General features: G+C 37.2%; 2 protein-coding genes across 2 annotated transcripts; both read right to left on the bottom strand.

Moving 5' to 3' along the window:
• Positions 1-10561: 10561 nt before the first annotated feature.
• On the bottom strand, positions 10562-14372 carry LOC109006212 (G-type lectin S-receptor-like serine/threonine-protein kinase CES101). Its single transcript, XM_035690819.1, has 5 exons — positions 14196-14372; positions 11595-11805; positions 11223-11460; positions 10996-11146; positions 10562-10873 (listed from the first exon to the last, which is right to left on the bottom strand). The coding sequence occupies exons 1-5, from the start codon at positions 14370-14372 to the stop codon at positions 10562-10564; spliced, it is 1089 nt and encodes a 362-aa protein (XP_035546712.1).
• Positions 14373-15008: 636 nt separating this feature from the next.
• LOC118348695 (class V chitinase-like) lies at positions 15009-15881 on the bottom strand. The gene has a single exon (XM_035690818.1). It carries the CDS (start codon positions 15879-15881, stop codon positions 15009-15011), a length of 873 nt encoding a protein of 290 aa, XP_035546711.1.
• Positions 15882-19300: the final 3419 nt, after the last annotated feature.

The raw sequence follows: 19300 nt of genomic DNA, 5'->3' as shown, positions 1-19300 counted from the left end.
ACCACGCCACTTCCCACAGTGAATTTTTCACTACGTACAAAGCAGGAGACTTTGGTACGGTAAGGATGGGGAATGCCAGTTCCTCGAAGATCGTGGGAGTTGGCGAAGTGCAGATAAAAACCAACGTTGGTTGCACCATGGTGTTGAAAGATGTTCGACACATTCCTGACCTTCGGCTCAACCTGATTTCCGGGACAGCCCTTGATCGACAGGGCTATGACAGCTACTTCAGCAAAGGCACTTGGAAGCTGTCACAAGGTGCCATGGTTGTCGCCCGAGGACATATTTGCGGTACGTTGTACAAGACCCATGTGAAGATCGGTTCTGATAGCCTCAATGCAGTGGAAGACGAGGCATCACCGAATCTGTGGCACAAGAGACTCGGACACATGGGTGAGAAAGGGTTGGATACGCTTGCGAAGAAGGCACTCATCAAAGTTGCCAAAGGAACAGCGTTAAACCCTTGTGAGTACTGTTTGTTTGGCAAACAATGCAGAGTCTCGTTTAAATCCTCTACGAAGAGAAGATCAGAGTTGTTGAGTCTGGTACACTCTGATGTATGTGGTCCCATGGAAGAAGAGTCATTGGGAGGTAACAGATATTTCGTGACATTCATTGATGATGCTTCACGAAAAGTCTGGGTATATGTTTTGAAGTCAAAGGATCAGGTCTTCGAGCACTTCAAGAATTTCCACACCCTAGTGGAAAGAGAGACGGGAAAGAAGTTGAAGTGTCTGCGAACGGACAATGGAGGAGAATATGTCTCCAAAAGGTTCGCTGCATACTGCGCTGATCGCGGTATTCGACATGAGAAGACGGTCCCATATACCCCTCAGCACAATGGTGTAGCCGAAAGAATGAACCGGACCATCATTGAAAGAACAAGATGCATGCTCAGTATGGCCAAGTTACCAAAGCCATTCTGGGGTGAAGCTGTTCTAGCTGCCTGTTACCTGATCAACAGATCACCTTCTGCACCACTGGAATTTGAAATTCCTGAGAAGGTTTGGTCTGGAAAAGATGTCTCTTACTCTCACCTGAGAGTGTTTGGGTGCAAAGCCTTTGCACACGTATCCAAGGAGCTGAGACAGAAGCTCGATGTCAAGTCAACTCCATGTATCTTTGTTGGATATGGAGATGAAGAATTCGGATACAAGTTATGGGATCCAGTGACAAAGAAAATTGTCAGAAGTAGGGACGTTGTGTTCCATGAAAACCAGAACATAGGAACTGAAGCTTCATCAAGAGAGCTTAGTTCCGATACTCCAAATCCTGCACCATTACAGTCCGCCACAGATAATGAGGAAATGCAGGATCGAGATCCAGAAGCAGAAGAAGAAGCTCAGGGTGTCGAGCAGGGGGAGCAAGAATCCTCTCCACCAGCAGCTGGTGTACCACCACAAGGGTTAGATGGTGATGAACCTCCTTTGGTTGATGAACCAAGAAGATCGGCAAGAGGCCGCCTACTGATTCCGTCGAGGAGATATCCGGAATCAGACTATATTCTGCTTACTGATGAGGGGGAGCCAGAGAGCTTCCAGGAAGTTCAAACTCATGCTGATAGAAGCCTATGGGTGCAGGCAATGCAAGAAGAGATGAGTTCTTTGCAGAAAAATCAGACCTATGAGTTGGTGAAACTTCCTGAAGGAAAGAAAGCCCTAAAGAACAAATGGGTGTTCAAGCTGAAGAAAGATGGCCAAGGAAAGCTGATAAAGCACAAGGCCAGATTGGTTGTCAAAGGATTCCAACAGAAGAAGGGAATCGACTTTGACGAGATATTTTCTCCGGTGGTGAAAATGATGTCGATCCGAGTCATACTCGGATTGGTAGCCAGCTTGAATTTGGAACTCGAACAGATGGATGTGAAGACAGCCTTTCTCCATGGAGATTTGGAGGAGGAGATCTATATGGAGCAACCAGAAGGGTTTGCAGCTCCAGGGAAAGATCACTTAGTCTGCAAGCTGAAGAAGAGTCTCTATGGCCTCAAGCAAGCGCCGAGGCAATGGTACAAGAAGTTCGACTCATTCATGATGAGTCATGGTTACAAGAGACTTGTTGCAGATCAGTGTGTCTATGTTCGAAGGTTCCAGAATGACAAGTTTGTCATACTCCTTCTTTATGTTGATGATATGTTAATCATTGGTGAGGATAGGTCCATGATTAACAAACTAAAGAAGGAACTATCCAAGTCCTTTGACATGAAGGACTTAGGCCCAGCACAGCAAATTTTGGGCATGAAGATTGTTCGTGATAGGAAAGTCAAAAGGGTGTGGCTATCACAACAAAAATATGTTGAACAGGTCATTAGACGTTTCAACATGGGAGATGCTAAGCCAGTCAAAACTCCACTTGCAAACCACTTCAAATTGAGCAAGAGCTCGTGTCCTTCTTCAAAGAAAGAGATTGAAGAAATGGAAGCAATCCCCTACTCTTCAGCAGTAGGAAGCCTGATGTATGCAATGGTTTGTACCAGACCAGATATTGCTCATGCTGTAGGCATGGTGAGCAGATTCCTTTCAAATCCAGGAAAGGATCATTGGGAAGCAGTCAAGTGGATTCTCAGGTACCTGAAAGGTACATCGAATATGTGCTTGTGTTTTGGGGGAGCTAAACCAGTTTTGGAAGGCTATACAGATTCAGATATGGCAGGAGATCTGGATAGCAGGAAATCTACTTCAGGATTTCTCTTCACCTTTGCAGGAGGAGCTGTCTCTTGGCAGTCCAAGTTGCAGAAGTGTGTTGCTTTATCTACAACAGAGGCAGAGTACATTGCCGCAGCGGAAGCTGGGAAAGAGATGTTGTGGATGAAGCGTTTTCTCCAAGAACTAGGAGTTAGTCAAGAAGACTACAAGGTACATTGTGATAGTCAAAGTGCTCTAGACTTGAGCAAGAATTCAATGTACCACTCCCGCACCAAGCATATTGATATCCGCTATCATTGGATACGCGAAGCGATGGAACAACAGCTGTTGAAGCTTGTGAAGATCCATACGAAAGAGAATCCAGCGGACATGCTGACGAAGGTGGTTACAAGTGAGAAGCTTGAGCTATGCAGAGACATAGCTGGGATGGAGAACATATAGGTAAATGGGCATGGAGGGGGAGAATTGTTGAAGTCCATGCCCTGAGCAGTCATTGTTGACTGCTCAGCGCTTAACCCTCAACCCCCAGCGCCCAACCACCTAATGAATGCAACAATAAATGCGTTCATACGTGAAGTAATGTGCCTATAAATTGAAACTTCAGACGAGAGCATCAAATACACCCAAAGAAGAAAAGAAAAGAGAGAGAGCCGAGAGAGCTCTGAGAGAAAAGAAGAGAGTTGAGTTGAGTGGAGTGTGATCCTCCTCCTCTGTAATATTTTTTTGTGTTCCACTATTTATTAGTGAAGCTCTTTTCTGTGGATGTAGGCAGTTGCCGAACCACGTTAAATTTTTGGTGTCACTGAGTGCATGAGTGTACTCTTTTATTACCGCTTTTATCCCTTCCGCTGTGTTGATTTCCCCAACAAGAAATGGGGGGATCTGCGTGGGAAAGCCAATAACCAGCTTTCACCCAAGTTTGAGCTACAGAAGGCCGATGAAAGATCATCTGGGATAAGAAAATATAAAAGAGGAAACTGATAGAAATATTAGACACCATTGCTGAAAGCTTTCTGATGCTGTCAGGAGCTAGCAGAAATTTGGTGTATTTAGAGAAGCAAGCACTTGAAAATAATGCCATGCAGTATCGATATGCCAAATTTCCATGGCAGTACCGATTGAAGCAAAACGTCTTATCCAGCAATAGAGAGAATCTATCTCGTGCTAATTAATGGATGAGACCCCAATTTAAGTAAATATTAATCAACACATGACGTCGCAGTTACTAAAACAAGTTGGGTTCACATTATTTTAATTAAATTCAGTAATAATTAATCCAATCACATTATACATTATACAGAGTTGAATTACCACTGTTCGGGATATCTATTGAGAGAGGAGCCGGCCGAGCAGAAAAACCATAAAATAATTAAGTGCTTGATTTGTGAAGCAAGAACATCAAACAACAATATTAGAATAGAAAAATTCTTTTATCAATCACTATTCATTACTCCACATTCGATAAAAAATACTCTCATATCTTATGAAAAATTAAACTTCCATATCCTATAAAAAAAAAACTATAGGTGTGTGGTGTGTGAGTAGTAATTGATGCATAATAAATCTATAAATAAATAATAATTGATGCAAAGTAAATCTCATTAGAATATATATGCACCTGTGCCTGTAACACTTCAGGATAAAATAATTGGTTTCAATCCAACTTCACAGGAAGACCGAATAAGGGTATTAATATACTTACAACTCTTTTATAATTAGAAAAATATTTAAATTATAAAAAAATTACATAAAAGTAATTTTACAGATTGATATAGCTTGATGATGTGATTCTTCAAGTTATAAAATTACTTTTATTATAAATATGGTTTGAAAACATGAAGTGGGAGGACGGCAAGTGTACGCCAACTAATTAATCCAGAATTTGTTTTGATTATGTGGCCCAGCGACCGTTAGGCGCGTTGGCCCAGATATATAATTTTTTTTTTGTTAACATTTTAACAATATCTTTAAACAATTTTAAAAAATAAAAAAAAATATCAATACATAAATAGTTACTTCTTTAAGCAATAAATAAAAACTAAATTAAAAAAATTAAATACATAAACGGTCAAAATAATAGAACAAAATGAGGATCATGGCATTATTTATTTGTTTTTTTCTTTTAGGCGTATAAAAATTAGATTACAAATCTTAAAGAATATGCCATCCCCTACTTACCCTAAATATTTATGGTATAATTTGTAGTTTTAGATTATGTAAGATCGGCGGTACCTTTTTAAAAAATGGATAAATTTGAAACTCATGACATGAAAAAAATCTGATAGGTCTTACTTTCTTTTTTTAAAAAAAAAAAAAAAATACACAAAGTTTACACATCTTAAAATTATATATAACATTACTCAAATATACAGTAAGTACATGACAATTGATCACTACAAGAAACAGGGTCTTTCCCGGCGCTTAAATTCGCCGTAAATAACACCATAAATCGTTGCAAATATTTTTTTGCAGCGATTTATGCTGTGCCGGACTTTCGTCGCAATTGTAGAGCCTTTTAAAAGAATCGCCGCAAAAGATCATTTTCCAACTTGATGTAAAAAAAATGCGACGATGTAAAAAATCGCTGCAATAAAGGCTTTTTGCAGCGATTTTATTTCCAACAAACAAAAAATTACCGCAAAAAGTTTTATTTCTTGTAGTGGATGAATGGAAATATATATTATTCTCCATCCATTGTTAATTAACAATCCATGCATTTGACAAGCCAATTATATATATGCGTTGATGATAGCTTCACAACAACCTTAATTAATACAACTTAATATATTAACATGTTCAAGGATAATCACAACATATCACGATCATCGTATTGTGACTTTAATTATTACTTGTCACAGACCACGAAATGATCATACAAGAAATATAGTTGATATATTTCGTTTTAAAATGTTTTAAAGATATTTAAAGTGTTTAATTTAGACTTGTTTTATACCAAAAAGAGTAATTAATTAATCGTTAAAAAAATACCAATAATAAATAGTTGAAAGACTTAAAACTATTTAAATGAATAAATGAAAAAATAATTAAAATAATGGCTGGTGTTGGGCAATAAAAACAAAAAGGAACAGTCTTCTTGCAAGTGAGTTCGTGTACCAAACCGCGCACCGATGTTGATATGTAAGGCATATGTTTAATGAAATTGTGCAAATTTAAGATGGAAATGATTTTTATGAGATATAAACCTTCTTCTTCTTTCAAAATTTTTCTTTTTAATAAAAATATATGTAAGCGTCGGTACGCGATTTGATGTGCAAAGTCACTTGTACCTAGTAAAGCTCAAACAAAACTAGACCACCCTGTGATTTGGTTTTGATTTTTTTTGTTGGTTTCGCGGTTCAGTTCTATAGTGCCGGTTCGGTCGATTGTGGTTATCAAAATTCAAAATCATTAAAAATTGGTACTAATAATTTTCACGATTTGAAAATCGAACCGAAGTAATATATATATTTTATATTATATATGTTATATTATAAAATTAATCTAACATAAAATTTTAATCTTATTATTTTTACTTCCTTGATATAAACTTACTGATCTTAAACATGAATATTAACATGAAGTGATTAACATATTTCTATTTAATTAGCGTTACATATTAAATTAGATAGTACTTATTAATATATAATATGGTATAAGTACTATAACATATATATATTTTTTGATAAGTTAATTTTTACGCCAAGTAGTAATTGGTAAGCGGTTATTGTGTAATTTTTCTAAATGCTTTAGAGTTGGACACTACAAGAAATAAGGCATTTTCCGGCGCCAAAAATCGCCGCAAATAACCTTCAAAATTGCTGTAAATAACCTTTCGCAACGATTTATGATGCGCGGGACATTCGTCGCAATTGTTGACTCACTTAAAAGTTAAACCAGCAAAATCCAAAAATCATTGCAAAATTTTTTTATTTGCAACGATTTTTTTCGTTGCTAATACTATAAAATACGTCGTAAATAATGTTCATATTTTATCTCTTTATCGTTGCAAAAAAATATTTACAGCATTTTATATCGTTGCGAATACGCAAAATATCGCCGCAAATATCTTCATATTATTTGCAGTGTGATAAAAAATCGCCGTGAATAATATTTTTTGCAGCGGTTAAAATCGCCGCAAATAAGATTGTTTATTTTTCAGCGAGTAATTGTCGCTGCAAAAGACTATTTGTGGCGATATGGATCAGTAATGATAAGGATTTTAAACAACTATGGGAGAAAATGCAGGAAAGGTTCAACCAAGAGAAGTTAGAAGAGATTGCTATAATTTTCAAGAGGACATTTTTGAAAACAGGTTTGAGAGTCCAAGTTATATGTAGCAGAAGTTGCATTGTCTAATTTTTTGGCCAACCTTTCCTAACAGAAATCTATGCTTTGTGGAAAACAATGGAAATATGTACTGATCTACAGATCTACAAGCATACGAGGATATATATATATATATATATATAGATTCCTTTTAGATTAATTTGATCTCTTGATCTCATCAATAACATTAATATTTCTTAAAACCCAATATCTTTATATATGTGATACCAAAATGATCAACTATTAATTAAATTGACTAAGACCCTTAATTTCTTACGCCACATTAAAATAAAACCTCTTAAATTAACAAAACGTCAGGAAATGAATAAAGATAATCTAAGTCTAATTACGGGTACTGATAATTAATTTAAAGATATCAAACAACTTTATATTCCGAGATATGGGGTTGCTTTCATGTACGATGCTACATATGTGATGAATTATTGCATAGTTGGATCAGCTTTTATTAGTTTTGACTATGTTGAGGCTATAAAAAATAAGGTTTCCTATGCCAAGGAGATAGGGCTGCCAGGTTACTATGCCATGCATGTCGCCAACGACGTCGATTGGGTGCTTTCTCTAACTGCAGGTAGGAATCCATGTCTCCTCATCAGTCATATATATCTATTCCTCACCACGGATTTGGAGAATATAGTTTTATTGCCTTTCTGATGTTTTGTCCTTAATTTCATTGACTTGTCTTCATATATAGAATTTTTTTTTTTTTTTAAGGGAAATCATCTCTCACATTTCATTATAACAGAGAAGAAATACATGGAGGAGCCTCCTCCACAGTTACAATGAAATCTGAAATGGAAAGATCATTTTTTGCTAACAAATGTGCTATGTTATTACTATTTCTCCTGACATGAGAAACTTCACATTTAGCAAAACAACTAGATAACACTCTAGCCTCACTCACGAATATGCTTGCATTGGACCAAACCTCAGCAGTGGCCTCGAGGTCATTAATAACCTGCATAAAATCTCCTTCGATGATGACTTGTCCAAGGCCTAAATCAATGCCAAACTTAATGGCCTGCAATGCACCATAGGACTCAGCTAGCAGTGGATCAGGATACATTTGTTTACTGTGCCTTAAGGTAGCAACAATCTGACCCTCATAGTCCCTAACACAAATGCCAATACTGATCAGCCCTTTAAACTTATAAATAGCTCCATCCCAGTTGATTTTATACCAGTTGAAAGGAGGAGGATTCCAGACCTCTGTTGATGGGCATCCTGAAGTGATTCTGCACAAAACTCTTTGCTCTTCCTCTCTTAGCATGTCTATGGTGTGGTTGGCCTCTCTAACCAGAGAGTTAGGATGAGAGAATTCTCTGTTGAAAATAAAATTGTTCCTTTTCCACCATATTCTTTTAGCTACAATCATAAATTCTTGTAAAACATCAGGAGCCATGGAGACTATAATGGCTTCAACAAGTTTCAACATGTCGGCCAAGCAAACACCGGTCGGGTTGTTGGAACATAGTAAGTATTCTAATCATGGCCAAAGTTTAATTCAATTTTTTAAGTATTCTTCTCAAATAGTGTTTGATGTAGAATCAACCCATGCATGATGCAGTGGTTACATTCCTCCTGAATATATTAGACAAGGCTTGTACTCTGTTAAATCCGATGTCTACAGCTTTGGAGTTCTGCTACTACAGATCATAAGTGGCCAGAAGAATGCCAGTTGTAATGTTTAGACGACTGAAAATTTAACCCTTCTAGAATATGTAAGTTGGTTTAACACGTATTGCTTCCATCATCTCTATATCCTCCTCTATCTTTCTGTCTGGGCTGAGCATAATTCGTATTACTATGAGCTTCATGAGTAACATCATATATATATTGGAAATCTTGAATCTTTCAGGCATATGACCTGTGGAAATCTGGAAAAGGCATGGAGTTCATGGACCCGTCTTTGGATGATACACATTCATCATGTAAATTAATCACATGCATGCAAATAGCTCTTTTATGTGTTCAAGAAAATGCAATTGATAGACCATCCTTGTTGGAAGTTTCTTCAATGCTGAAAGGTGAAACTGCTACTCTTGTAATCCCAAAAAAGCCAACATATTCGAAAGGAAATGAATATGAGGAAAAGAAATCTGAATGGCAGCAAGAATATTGTTCCATCAATGAATTAACAATCTCCGAAATGCTAGCTCGATCATAAAGCATTTGGGCCTTTCTCTGATGTCTTAGGCATGTATTCTTGACAATGTACTAGATTTTAATCCTTTGTCAACCTCTATTTTAGATTATAATAATAATGCTAGAAGAAGTCTTGGACAAGATGATTGGTGCATGTAGTCGGTTAAGGACAAATAAGGACTGTAGCAGATAGAGGCCGTTGATTTCTGCCAGGAAGAGGATTTAGTAATAAATAGAATCTCCTTCGTTTGGATGATGAAGTCATCTCAGATGAGTTCATTTTTAGGGTGCCTCCGACATCCAAATATACTTGAGTCTTCGTTTTAAACTACTTCCACTTGAGATTTCGTGGGATTCATTGACATTCTCTCTATTTTTCTTCAAAAAGTAACCGAATTCTCTCGAACTCAAAAAGCAATGGACCCACTGACACTCTCTCTCTTTCTCTTTAATTTGTGGGACCCACTGACATTCTCTCTCTCTCTTTAATTTGCAGGATCCACTAACACTCTCTCTCTATTTCTCTCTCTTTCTCTTTAATTTATGGGACCATTGACCCATTGTCTCTCTCTCAAGATGCAAAAGCTTCAAGAATGAGTCCGTGCTAAAGAATAAATAGAATCTTTCATGCTAAATTGCTAATTCGAGTTTATGAGAATTTTATCCGAAAAGACAAAATCTCAATTATTGTATAAAATAAAATATGTCATAAAATAATAATTTTGGCAAAATCAGAATCAAAATTATCTCTAACAGTGACAGTGAAATATTTCTACAAAAGAAAAAAAATAACTTAAACTAACTAGACTATTACATGTTATTATAGTATACTATTACCCAATTTTTTTTTTTATAATTATTTGTTATTATGCTAGAGTACTCACTATTAGTTAAAGTATTATTTCTATACTTGAGTATGTATGACAATAGTATTATGATATTTACATATACTAGACTATTAGTCTTTTTATATTATAATATAAGTATATATATTATTTTATAAAAATTAACACATACTAGTATAATATTTAATTTAACTATGTAAGTTCTAGACTTTTTATGAGTACGTATGATCAATATATAAATAATATACATTTTTATAATCTATATATATATATATATATATTAATATAGGATTCGGAAGTATAAGTTGGAGTTGAAGTCGGAGATGGAGGTTAAAGTCAAAGGCATAGTCGGTTAGGTTACAAATCCGACTTCGACTAGAAAAGCAAAAAAAACTCCAACTCCAACTCAAACGGTGCTAGTCATTACCAGAGTCGGATTTTTTGATGCTTACACAATCCTATGATTATAACTTATTCGTAGCAATAAAAAAGTAATAATAAAGTAAAATTTCTTAGTGTGGTAATAATAAAGTAAAACTTCCACCCATTATGAACCTCTCCCTCCGGAAATATGTCCATACTTAATTATCGGGCTTCCATTTGGGACATTGTCGTATCGTTCATGGAGCAGTTTTCTTGTTGCAATTCAGATTTATTGCCCTCATGATCTTCATTTCTTTTTGTAGAAAAAGCTGGCCTTTTTGGGACTGTGAGAGCAGCAGTTTCACCTCTTAGCATTGAAAACACCTTCAACATGGGTGGCCTATCACTTGCATTTTCCTGAACACACAAAAGAGCTATTTGCAGGCATGTGATTAATTTGCATGATGAAAATGTATCATCCAACGATGGGTCCATTAGCTCCATGCCTTTGCCTGATTTCCATAGTTCATATGCCTGAAATCATTGGGAACAAAAAAATTACCAATGATACAACTCTTGTGCAGCTGATCATAAGCAGAATTCAAGTCTTTTTTTAAAAAAAATCTGAGAGACAAAGAAGGATTAAACCAAATTACATAGTCTAGGAGGTTTAAATCTTCCTCCTGTCCATAGCAGTAGGCATTCTTCTTGCCACTTATGATTTGCAACAGCAAAACTCCAAAGCTGTAAACGTCATATTTGGTTGAATATAAACCTTGTCTAGCATATTCTGGAGGAATGTAGCCACTGCATTGGTTGATAATACACATCATCTATCAAGAATACTTAATTCTTGTTACATTATAATCAATAGAGTACTTACTATGTTCCAACAATCCTGTCGGTGTTTGCTTCATGTTCATCTTTTGCGAAAATCTTTGCCATACCGAAGTCTGATATCTTAGGCTTCATCTCGTTGTCAAGTAAAATATTGCTGGCTTTCAGATCTCGATGAATTACTTTCAATCTTGAATATTCTTGGAGATATAGAAGTCCTTGAGTAATCCCTTCAATGACTTGAATGCGTTTACTCCAATCCAAAAGAAATCTTCTTGCCGGATCTGCATCAAATCACATTATACAAACCAATGTGCCATACTCCGTCAAAGCAACATATAAGTATTTGCCATGGCATTCCTTTTGTACTAAAAAACTGGAAGGCAGAGTATCAACTATAAGAAGAAAAGATTCCCACCAAATAGGTAGAAGTCCAAGCTTTTGTTAGGCATGTATTCGTAGATCAGCATTTGTTCATCCCTTTCGATGCAAAATCCCAAAACTCTCACAAGATTAACATGTTGCAGTTTTGCTGTGAGTGTAACCTCATTCTTGAATTCCTCAAAGCCCTGTGTGGAAGTTTTTGAAAGTTTTTTCACTGCTATTTCCTGTCCATTTTCAAGTATACCCTGCGACATAGACACTTGTGATTACTATGTTTGGCTTGATAAGGCTTATTACAAAACTTTCCTATAAAATACGCCAATAATATACTTTGACAAGATATATACAGCAGCTAGCAGACACAATTTTTATTTCAGAACAATTCCTTATTGTGGCGCCCCCGACCCTCATGTAAGGAAAATACAGGAATCGAGACGCCGGGATGATGACAACACGGTCACACATCCCAACGAAAGTACCAAGTGTGTGTACATGCGACAGTGTACAATAACAACGCAGCGGATTAGTCAACTAAGTACCAGAATTTAAATACAATCTAAACATCAGTAAAGTTTAAAATGTAGTTATACAGTCATCCAAAATAAAGTTTAACACATGTCCCAAAATACAAATAAGTAAAATAAAATAACAAAGCCAGTGATCCCAGATCACTCCTCGGGCGGAGCCGTCTCCTCAGGCTCGCCCTCCTCCTTCTCATCTGCATCAAAATCTGCGTTACCACAGAATGGTATCGCAGGTAAGTATAACCCAAATAATTCTCAGGAATAAAAATGCATTTAATGCAACTAACATGCATGCATATGATGAAATATGCATTTTCCTCAAAACATCATTTTTCCCGAAAATGATAATTTTCCAACACACGCCAAAATCTCATTTGGCCCAAAAATAATTCGTAAAACATTTTTCCAGAAAATGATTTACACAAAATCCAACTCACACTATTTTCCCAGAAAATAGCCAATTAATCCGTTATTACCCTATGCACCATGGCCTCCCCTAGGGACCATCTACACGTCCTGGCTTCGTAGCGATGCCCAGTTCCGCGCCCAGCGCGTTCATGGCCGAGCACCCACTACACAACGAGCGATGCCCAGTTCCGCGCCCAGCATGTACATGGCCAAACATCCTCTAGTCCCCGCTAGCAGAAGGAGCACGGAGTCGGCACGAATCTCTCGTCCGATCCCATTGTCGCCCAGCCACAATCCAGGGGACGTTACTCAGTATATTCCGCTCCCGAGTAACCAGAGGAGCTCCACCGAGATAATGCCCCATCTCGGCTTGGGGTCGTGATACACACACACCCGAATTCCATTCTCACATGAAAACCCAGTTTTCATAAACACATGAATATGAATGCAATACACGAAAACCCAGTTTTCCTTTACAAACATGATTATGCATGATATCATGAAATGTACATGTACCAACACTAATCAACAACCATCAATCACCAACCCAAACAAATTCAACCAAACAACTCCAATCACCAAACCATCCGACTCTCGTACTCCTCGGACTTAGTCTGGCAAAACCAATCAATAGTTCAAATACATTGAAATGTGTTAGTGCAAAAATACATTAAATTCACAAGAATTCTTTGGAAAATACTTACAGTGCTATATAACAATTTCTGAAAGATCACGAAACTGCCAGAAGTGGAAAAACAGCTGCAGGACAGTGTAAAATACACTGTGGTCGTGGGTCATAGATGCCCACTTTTCAACGAAGACAAACGAAAACCCAAAATTGATAGAGTAGGGCCTAGGGAGGTCGGTGAAGCTAGTGGTGGTAAAGGATGGCCGTGGGTGGCGGCGCAATGGGCGGTAAAAGACCAAAATACCCAAATCGGAAATGGTGGAGCTTCACCGGTGGCGGATCGGATGTGGGGTTGGGTCCATTGGGTTGCCAAGAGGTCGAGGATGAAGTTGTGTGAAGATGGTGGCCAATGGTGGTGCGACGGCAGCGCTGGAGCGAAAGTGACGCAGCGGCTTTGAAGGGCTATTGGTGGTTAACGGCGGCGCGAATGGAGGTGAGGTTGGTGGGGTGAGGTCGCCGGCCGGTGGGGAGCACGATGGGGTGGGCAGTGTGACGCACGGCGGCTCGACGGCGGTGGGCTGGGTGAGGAACGATTGCACGGCGAGAGAGAGAGAGAGAGTGTGGCGCGCGGGAGATGGCCGAAGGAGAAATAAGGGGGAAAAAGAAAAGAAAGAGAAAAGAAAAGGAGGAAAAGAAAAATAAAGGGAAAAGAAATGAGGTACAATCCTCATAACTTGGGTCACAAAAATGATCCAACGGAAACGATTTCAAAACCACAAGTTAAATAAAATAATTTAAACATAATGGTAAAGTCAAATTGAAATAATTAAATCTCACAGTAATTAATTAAATATGAAAAGTAATTTAAATGCACAACAATAAATAAATATTAAGAAAGCACATAAAAATTAATTTTCACCAAATTAAAAATCTTAAAAATAACTCAATTAAAAATCCAATAATTTTAAAATAAGAGAATAAATTTTGAATCCATAAAAATAATTCATTCAGTAAAAATACACTAAAATACAAAATGTTACACTTATTATATACGACTTATACTAAAAATGTTTACCTTGTAAACAGGACCATATCCACCCTCTCCTAGCTTATTTTCAAACGAAAATGCACTAGTAGCCATCTCAATATCAGCATAACTGAAGATCTGAAGATCAGGAACATTGCTATTTAAGTTCCCAGCAGCTACTATGTTGTTGACTAGTGCTTCTGGTTCTTTAGCTGCATCCACCATTCGTATCACCAAGGGGGTAAGCAAACACGGGAAAAATATTCATAAACGTCAAATTTTCTTTTCATTTGTTTTAAAAAGCAGTAAATAATCAACATCCTACTTACAACTGAAGCAAAAGATATCACCTTTTGATTTTAGCTTTCTCTTCCTTAAATAGCACATCACCGAGACTAGGAGAATAAACAAAGCAGTTGGAACCAAAATGATAATTAATAATCTCCACTTTAGGTTCTGATTACTGTCAACCCTGTTGTGAGGCTTATCCCCTTGAGCTGATGCAAAAATCATTTTTCAATCAGAGAGAAATATATCAGTAGAGATGTTAGTACATTGTCTAGTAGTTTTGACAAACTTGCTGTACTACTGGGAATATAATAGAATGCTAAGAGCAAGAAAAAAAAAATACCAACATGCTCCATTCTAACCTAATCAAATTTAATTCTTGCTGCTTAATTATGTTTTGATTCTAGGAGAAATGAAAAAGACAATTTGATAGGAGAGGCCATTGAGATCATGCCAACTTCTGATATAATTCAGTGCCAGCAAGTTAATGGCTACTCTAGCTTTCCTCTGTCGATTGCAAGATAAAATTTCAAATGGTGGGTCACACAATCAAGAATAGACTCTAAGGAGATACTAATTTCTACCAGCAGAAAGAGAAAGCTCCCAATTGTCATCATCCGTGACTTCGAGGACATGGTAACCGAGCAACCCCATCTCCTTGGCGTAGGACACCTTAGTTTCGACAGCCTCAACACCATCAAAACCAATCCAAGTTGATCCATTGAAGCAGTAATTCATTACATAAATAGAATTGTACTTTACAGCAGCCCGATATCTCTGAATGAAAAGTTGCTTGATATTCTTGTAGGGGATGTTTCCTTTTTCTAAAAAAAATCGACCAGTTGCAGGACCAGTGACAAGTGCACCTATACCATTGTTCTGGGAATTCTGAAGTGTCCATCCAGAGCCAAAGAAAGGCAACCCCAAAACCAATTTGTTTGCAGATAGTCCCCTATAAATCCAGGCCCTAATGCCATCAGCAGTATTAATATGGCTCGCTGGATCATGCAAAGCTGCACGAGGGCCCGTAATGTTTTCCCAAGAAGGGTTGTAATAGTTCTGAGCCACAATGTTTATCCAATTCAAGTTCTTCTGCATTGAATCCACAGGATAGGAGACATTTTTTATAACTGGTGAGAAGCCAGCTACAGCAGTCAAGATCAGTTGCGGCTGGCTAGAGCCTTTAGCCTCAGACTCTACCGACACTCGCCACTCTTCAAGGAGTAAGGCCATGTTGTTCATATCAGAGCCTGTGTTAGGGAAAACCCAGCTCAGATCTAGCCCCTGAAAGCTATAGCTTCTGGCCATTTTTATTGAGGAGTCAATGAATGACTTTCTGCCAACAGAACTATTGGCCATCAGTGAAAGAACCATGCTGTCTTGGTTTCCACCTCCAATGGACAGAAGGGTAGTGATTGATGGGTTTTTCTGTTTGACAGTGGTCATGAAACCGGAGAAGCAGTGCTCATCATCATCGGAGATTTTTATCTCATAGTTCGAAGTGTTGATATCGGCACGACCACAAATAAGGTGAGTAAAGAGTGTTGAGTTTATCTCAGAAATATCTAGTCCGGAAAGCCAGTAACCGGCTCTCACCCAACTCTGTGCTTCTGCAGGGTGAAATATTAGAGATGGGAAATATAAAAGAGAATCATAAAAAGTTTAGACAACATTGTGGATTGAAGGGATCAAGAAGTTGCAAAGATTATATGCTGCTAGAGAAGCATGAACATCAACAACTTCTGAATATACACCTGCACATGTAACATTTCCGGATAAGTAATTGGTTTCAATCCAACCTCATATGGAATGAGTCCAAAATATTGCTTATTTTCAAGAATATCCATCTCATGGACAGACGAGAATAATGGATCTGTACGAACTAGCAGGACGGCAGGACCATTTTTGTTTTCTTTTATGCAATAAAAAAAGACTACAAATGTCTTTAAGGATTATGCCAAGCACTAATTGGATCTGTTTGACAGTTGGCAAGGAAACATTCTCCATGCGTTGTTCTCTAATAACCCATTTGGCAGGCCAATTATAAGGTTGCTGAGTAATGTTCCGACCAAGGATGGACAATAACCTTAATTAACACAACTTAATCAACTTGTTTAAGGACAAGACTATCATTTTGTATGCATTCCATAGGCAAAAATTCAAAGTAGCCGGACGGCAAGACCAGTTGTAATACTTAATTCATAGACCCTCATGGCTACGAATTTTTTATTTTTTTGTGTAATATAAATTTTTATTCTTAATGTTATTTCAATTAAAGAAGTGAAAATAATGTTTCGAAGAGAAGTTTTGAGTTTGGATGTTTTTGTTTTTGTATGTTTGAGAGGGAAGATAAGTGTTGGCGTATTGAGTCGATGACGACCATCTTAGAAACATAGTCGAAGTCTTTCAAACGCCAGACCCTAATCTTTAGTAACGATATTTATTCGTTGCTATGAGTCAGAAAGGTGTCGCTTTCTGAACTTTAACTGTCGCTGCTACAAATACTAAAACGGCGCAAAAGGTTTAGAGAGAGAGAGAGAGAGCGCGCGGGTGACAGAATCTCACAATTTTGTGAATCCGTGGGAGACTGCAGCGATGTTAATTCTTTGGTCCAAAGCTTTGTTCTTGGACACCAATGCCAGAAGAACGACCTCCACTGCCCTGTGGTTCAACACTTCAACTGTTCGAGGACAGGGAATGGGCTAAACTGAGCATAGAAATGAGAGGAATAGGGAAGCACTCAGACAGCAGACTATGGAGGCTGCAATGGGTCCGGAGGACTGTATCAAGCAGGTATACAATTTGCTTGCAGCTTTACTGAATCGGGCTTTCTGGGTTCTGCTTGAATTTATAATTGATGATTTTAGTTTGTGGAATGGTTGGATTGTGTGTTTTGTTTTTGATATATGATAGTCTTAATTTTCTGTTACTGTTTTAGGATTTTAAGAAATGGGTTTTTATTTTTTTTCAAATATATCAGGGCGTTAATCATTTTCAAACCATGAAACTGAATAAAATGTAAGCAGAAAATTTTGCTGTTCTTCAATTATAAATATGATCTAAATGTTTTGTTTGGTGTTTTGAGATTTGTATTAATGAATTGTGTAAAGATAGAGTGAGGATAAACTGTTTGTGAAAAGGCCTCAATCACCTTTCAGTTTTTCATTTTCTCCACTTTCTTGGTACATCCGCAGGCCAATATATAGATACAATTTCATAACAGAATTCCTTCCTCCAATCACGTTGTGATACCTAGCTATTCTGTTACAAGGTACCCTTCTAGAACTTTTCAAATTATTCTTCCTGAGTATTCTCAAATCTTCTAGAAACTTCCTTTTGACTATGTTGTTCTGAGGCAGGGAAATCTGCAGCCTTGACATGTATTATTCGCTATGATTTCTTTTTCTGGTTTCGTCGAGACTTTTACTATGTATGTTCCAACAATTCGGCCAGTGTTTGCTTCATGTTCATCTTTCGTGAATATTCGAGCCATACCAAAATCTGATATCTTGGGCTTTCAAGTCTCGGTGAATAATTTTCATTCTTGAGTATTCTTGGAGATATAGAAGCCCTTGAGTAATCCTGCCGACATGATAGTTGTGCGATGGATGCTCCTAAACAGTAGCTGCTAGTAAGATATTTTCCGTGCAAAATTGACTATTTGGCTGTAATTATGATAGCAGCAGAATATAAACCCATTTATATATCATACCAGATAATATTCTAAGAGAATATCCGAAGAGGACATGATTACAATTTACAATAACAATACTTTTAAAAAATATGGGATATTGCTTCGTGACAAGCTCCTCTTAGACAACAATTAATGGACTTATGTTGCATATTACACTATTAATTGTAACATCCGTATTCAATACTATAAGGAATGGGTGATGCATAATATTATTGGGCTAAATTAATATTAATGGGTCAATATTTTTTAAAGCCCAATTGAAATCTATTGGATAATTATGAAATGACTACGACCCAAAATTTATTTTGGTGGATTATTAGATTTTATGGAATTTGATAATTGGATTAAAACTCATTTAATATTTACGGACCAAGTGAGTCCAATTTAATTGGTATTAGACTCACAAGCTTATTTAAAAGACAAAGTATTTATTGGACGTGTTGGGCTCATTATGGAGTTTAAGATCGGCTTAATAGGGTTGTTAAGCAATTGGGTCCATAAAATTATATAGGGGATTACAAAATTAGAAGGGACTAACTGTTGCTGATTGTGGTGCCCCCGATCCCTATGTACAGGAACACGAGAATCGAGACACCCGGATGACAACAACACGGTCACGCATCCCAATAATAGTGTCAAGTGTGTGTATATGCAACAGTGTACAATAACAACGCAGCGGATAATTAAATCAACTAAGTACTAGAATTTAAACACAATTTAAACATCAATAAAAGTGGTCTAAAAAGTTATACAATCATCCAAAATAAATATAATACAAGTCCCAAATACAGATATGAGTGATCCCAAATCATTTCTCGGGCGTAGCCGAATCCTCAGGCTCACCCTTAGCCTCATCTGCATCGAAATATGCGTTACCATAAAACAGTACCGCAGGTAAGTATAAACCAAACAACCATCGATAATAAAAATGTATAAATGCTACCAACATGCATGCATATATGCATTATGCCCCAAAACGTCATTTTCCCCGAAAATGAATATTTTCCAACGCACACCAAAATCCTATTTTGACCCAAACATATCCATAAAACATTTTTCCAGAAAATCATTCACACAAAATCTATATGCAACACACGTTATTTTCCTAGAAAATAGTCCATTAATCAGTTATTACCATATGCACCATGATCTCCCCTAGGGACCATCCGCA

The sequence above is a fragment of the Juglans regia genome, chromosome 6 (genome assembly GCF_001411555.2).
Source record: "Juglans regia cultivar Chandler chromosome 6, Walnut 2.0, whole genome shotgun sequence".
Taxonomy (NCBI): domain Eukaryota; kingdom Viridiplantae; phylum Streptophyta; class Magnoliopsida; order Fagales; family Juglandaceae; genus Juglans; species Juglans regia.
This window is presented reverse-complemented; position numbering and strand designations above follow the sequence as displayed.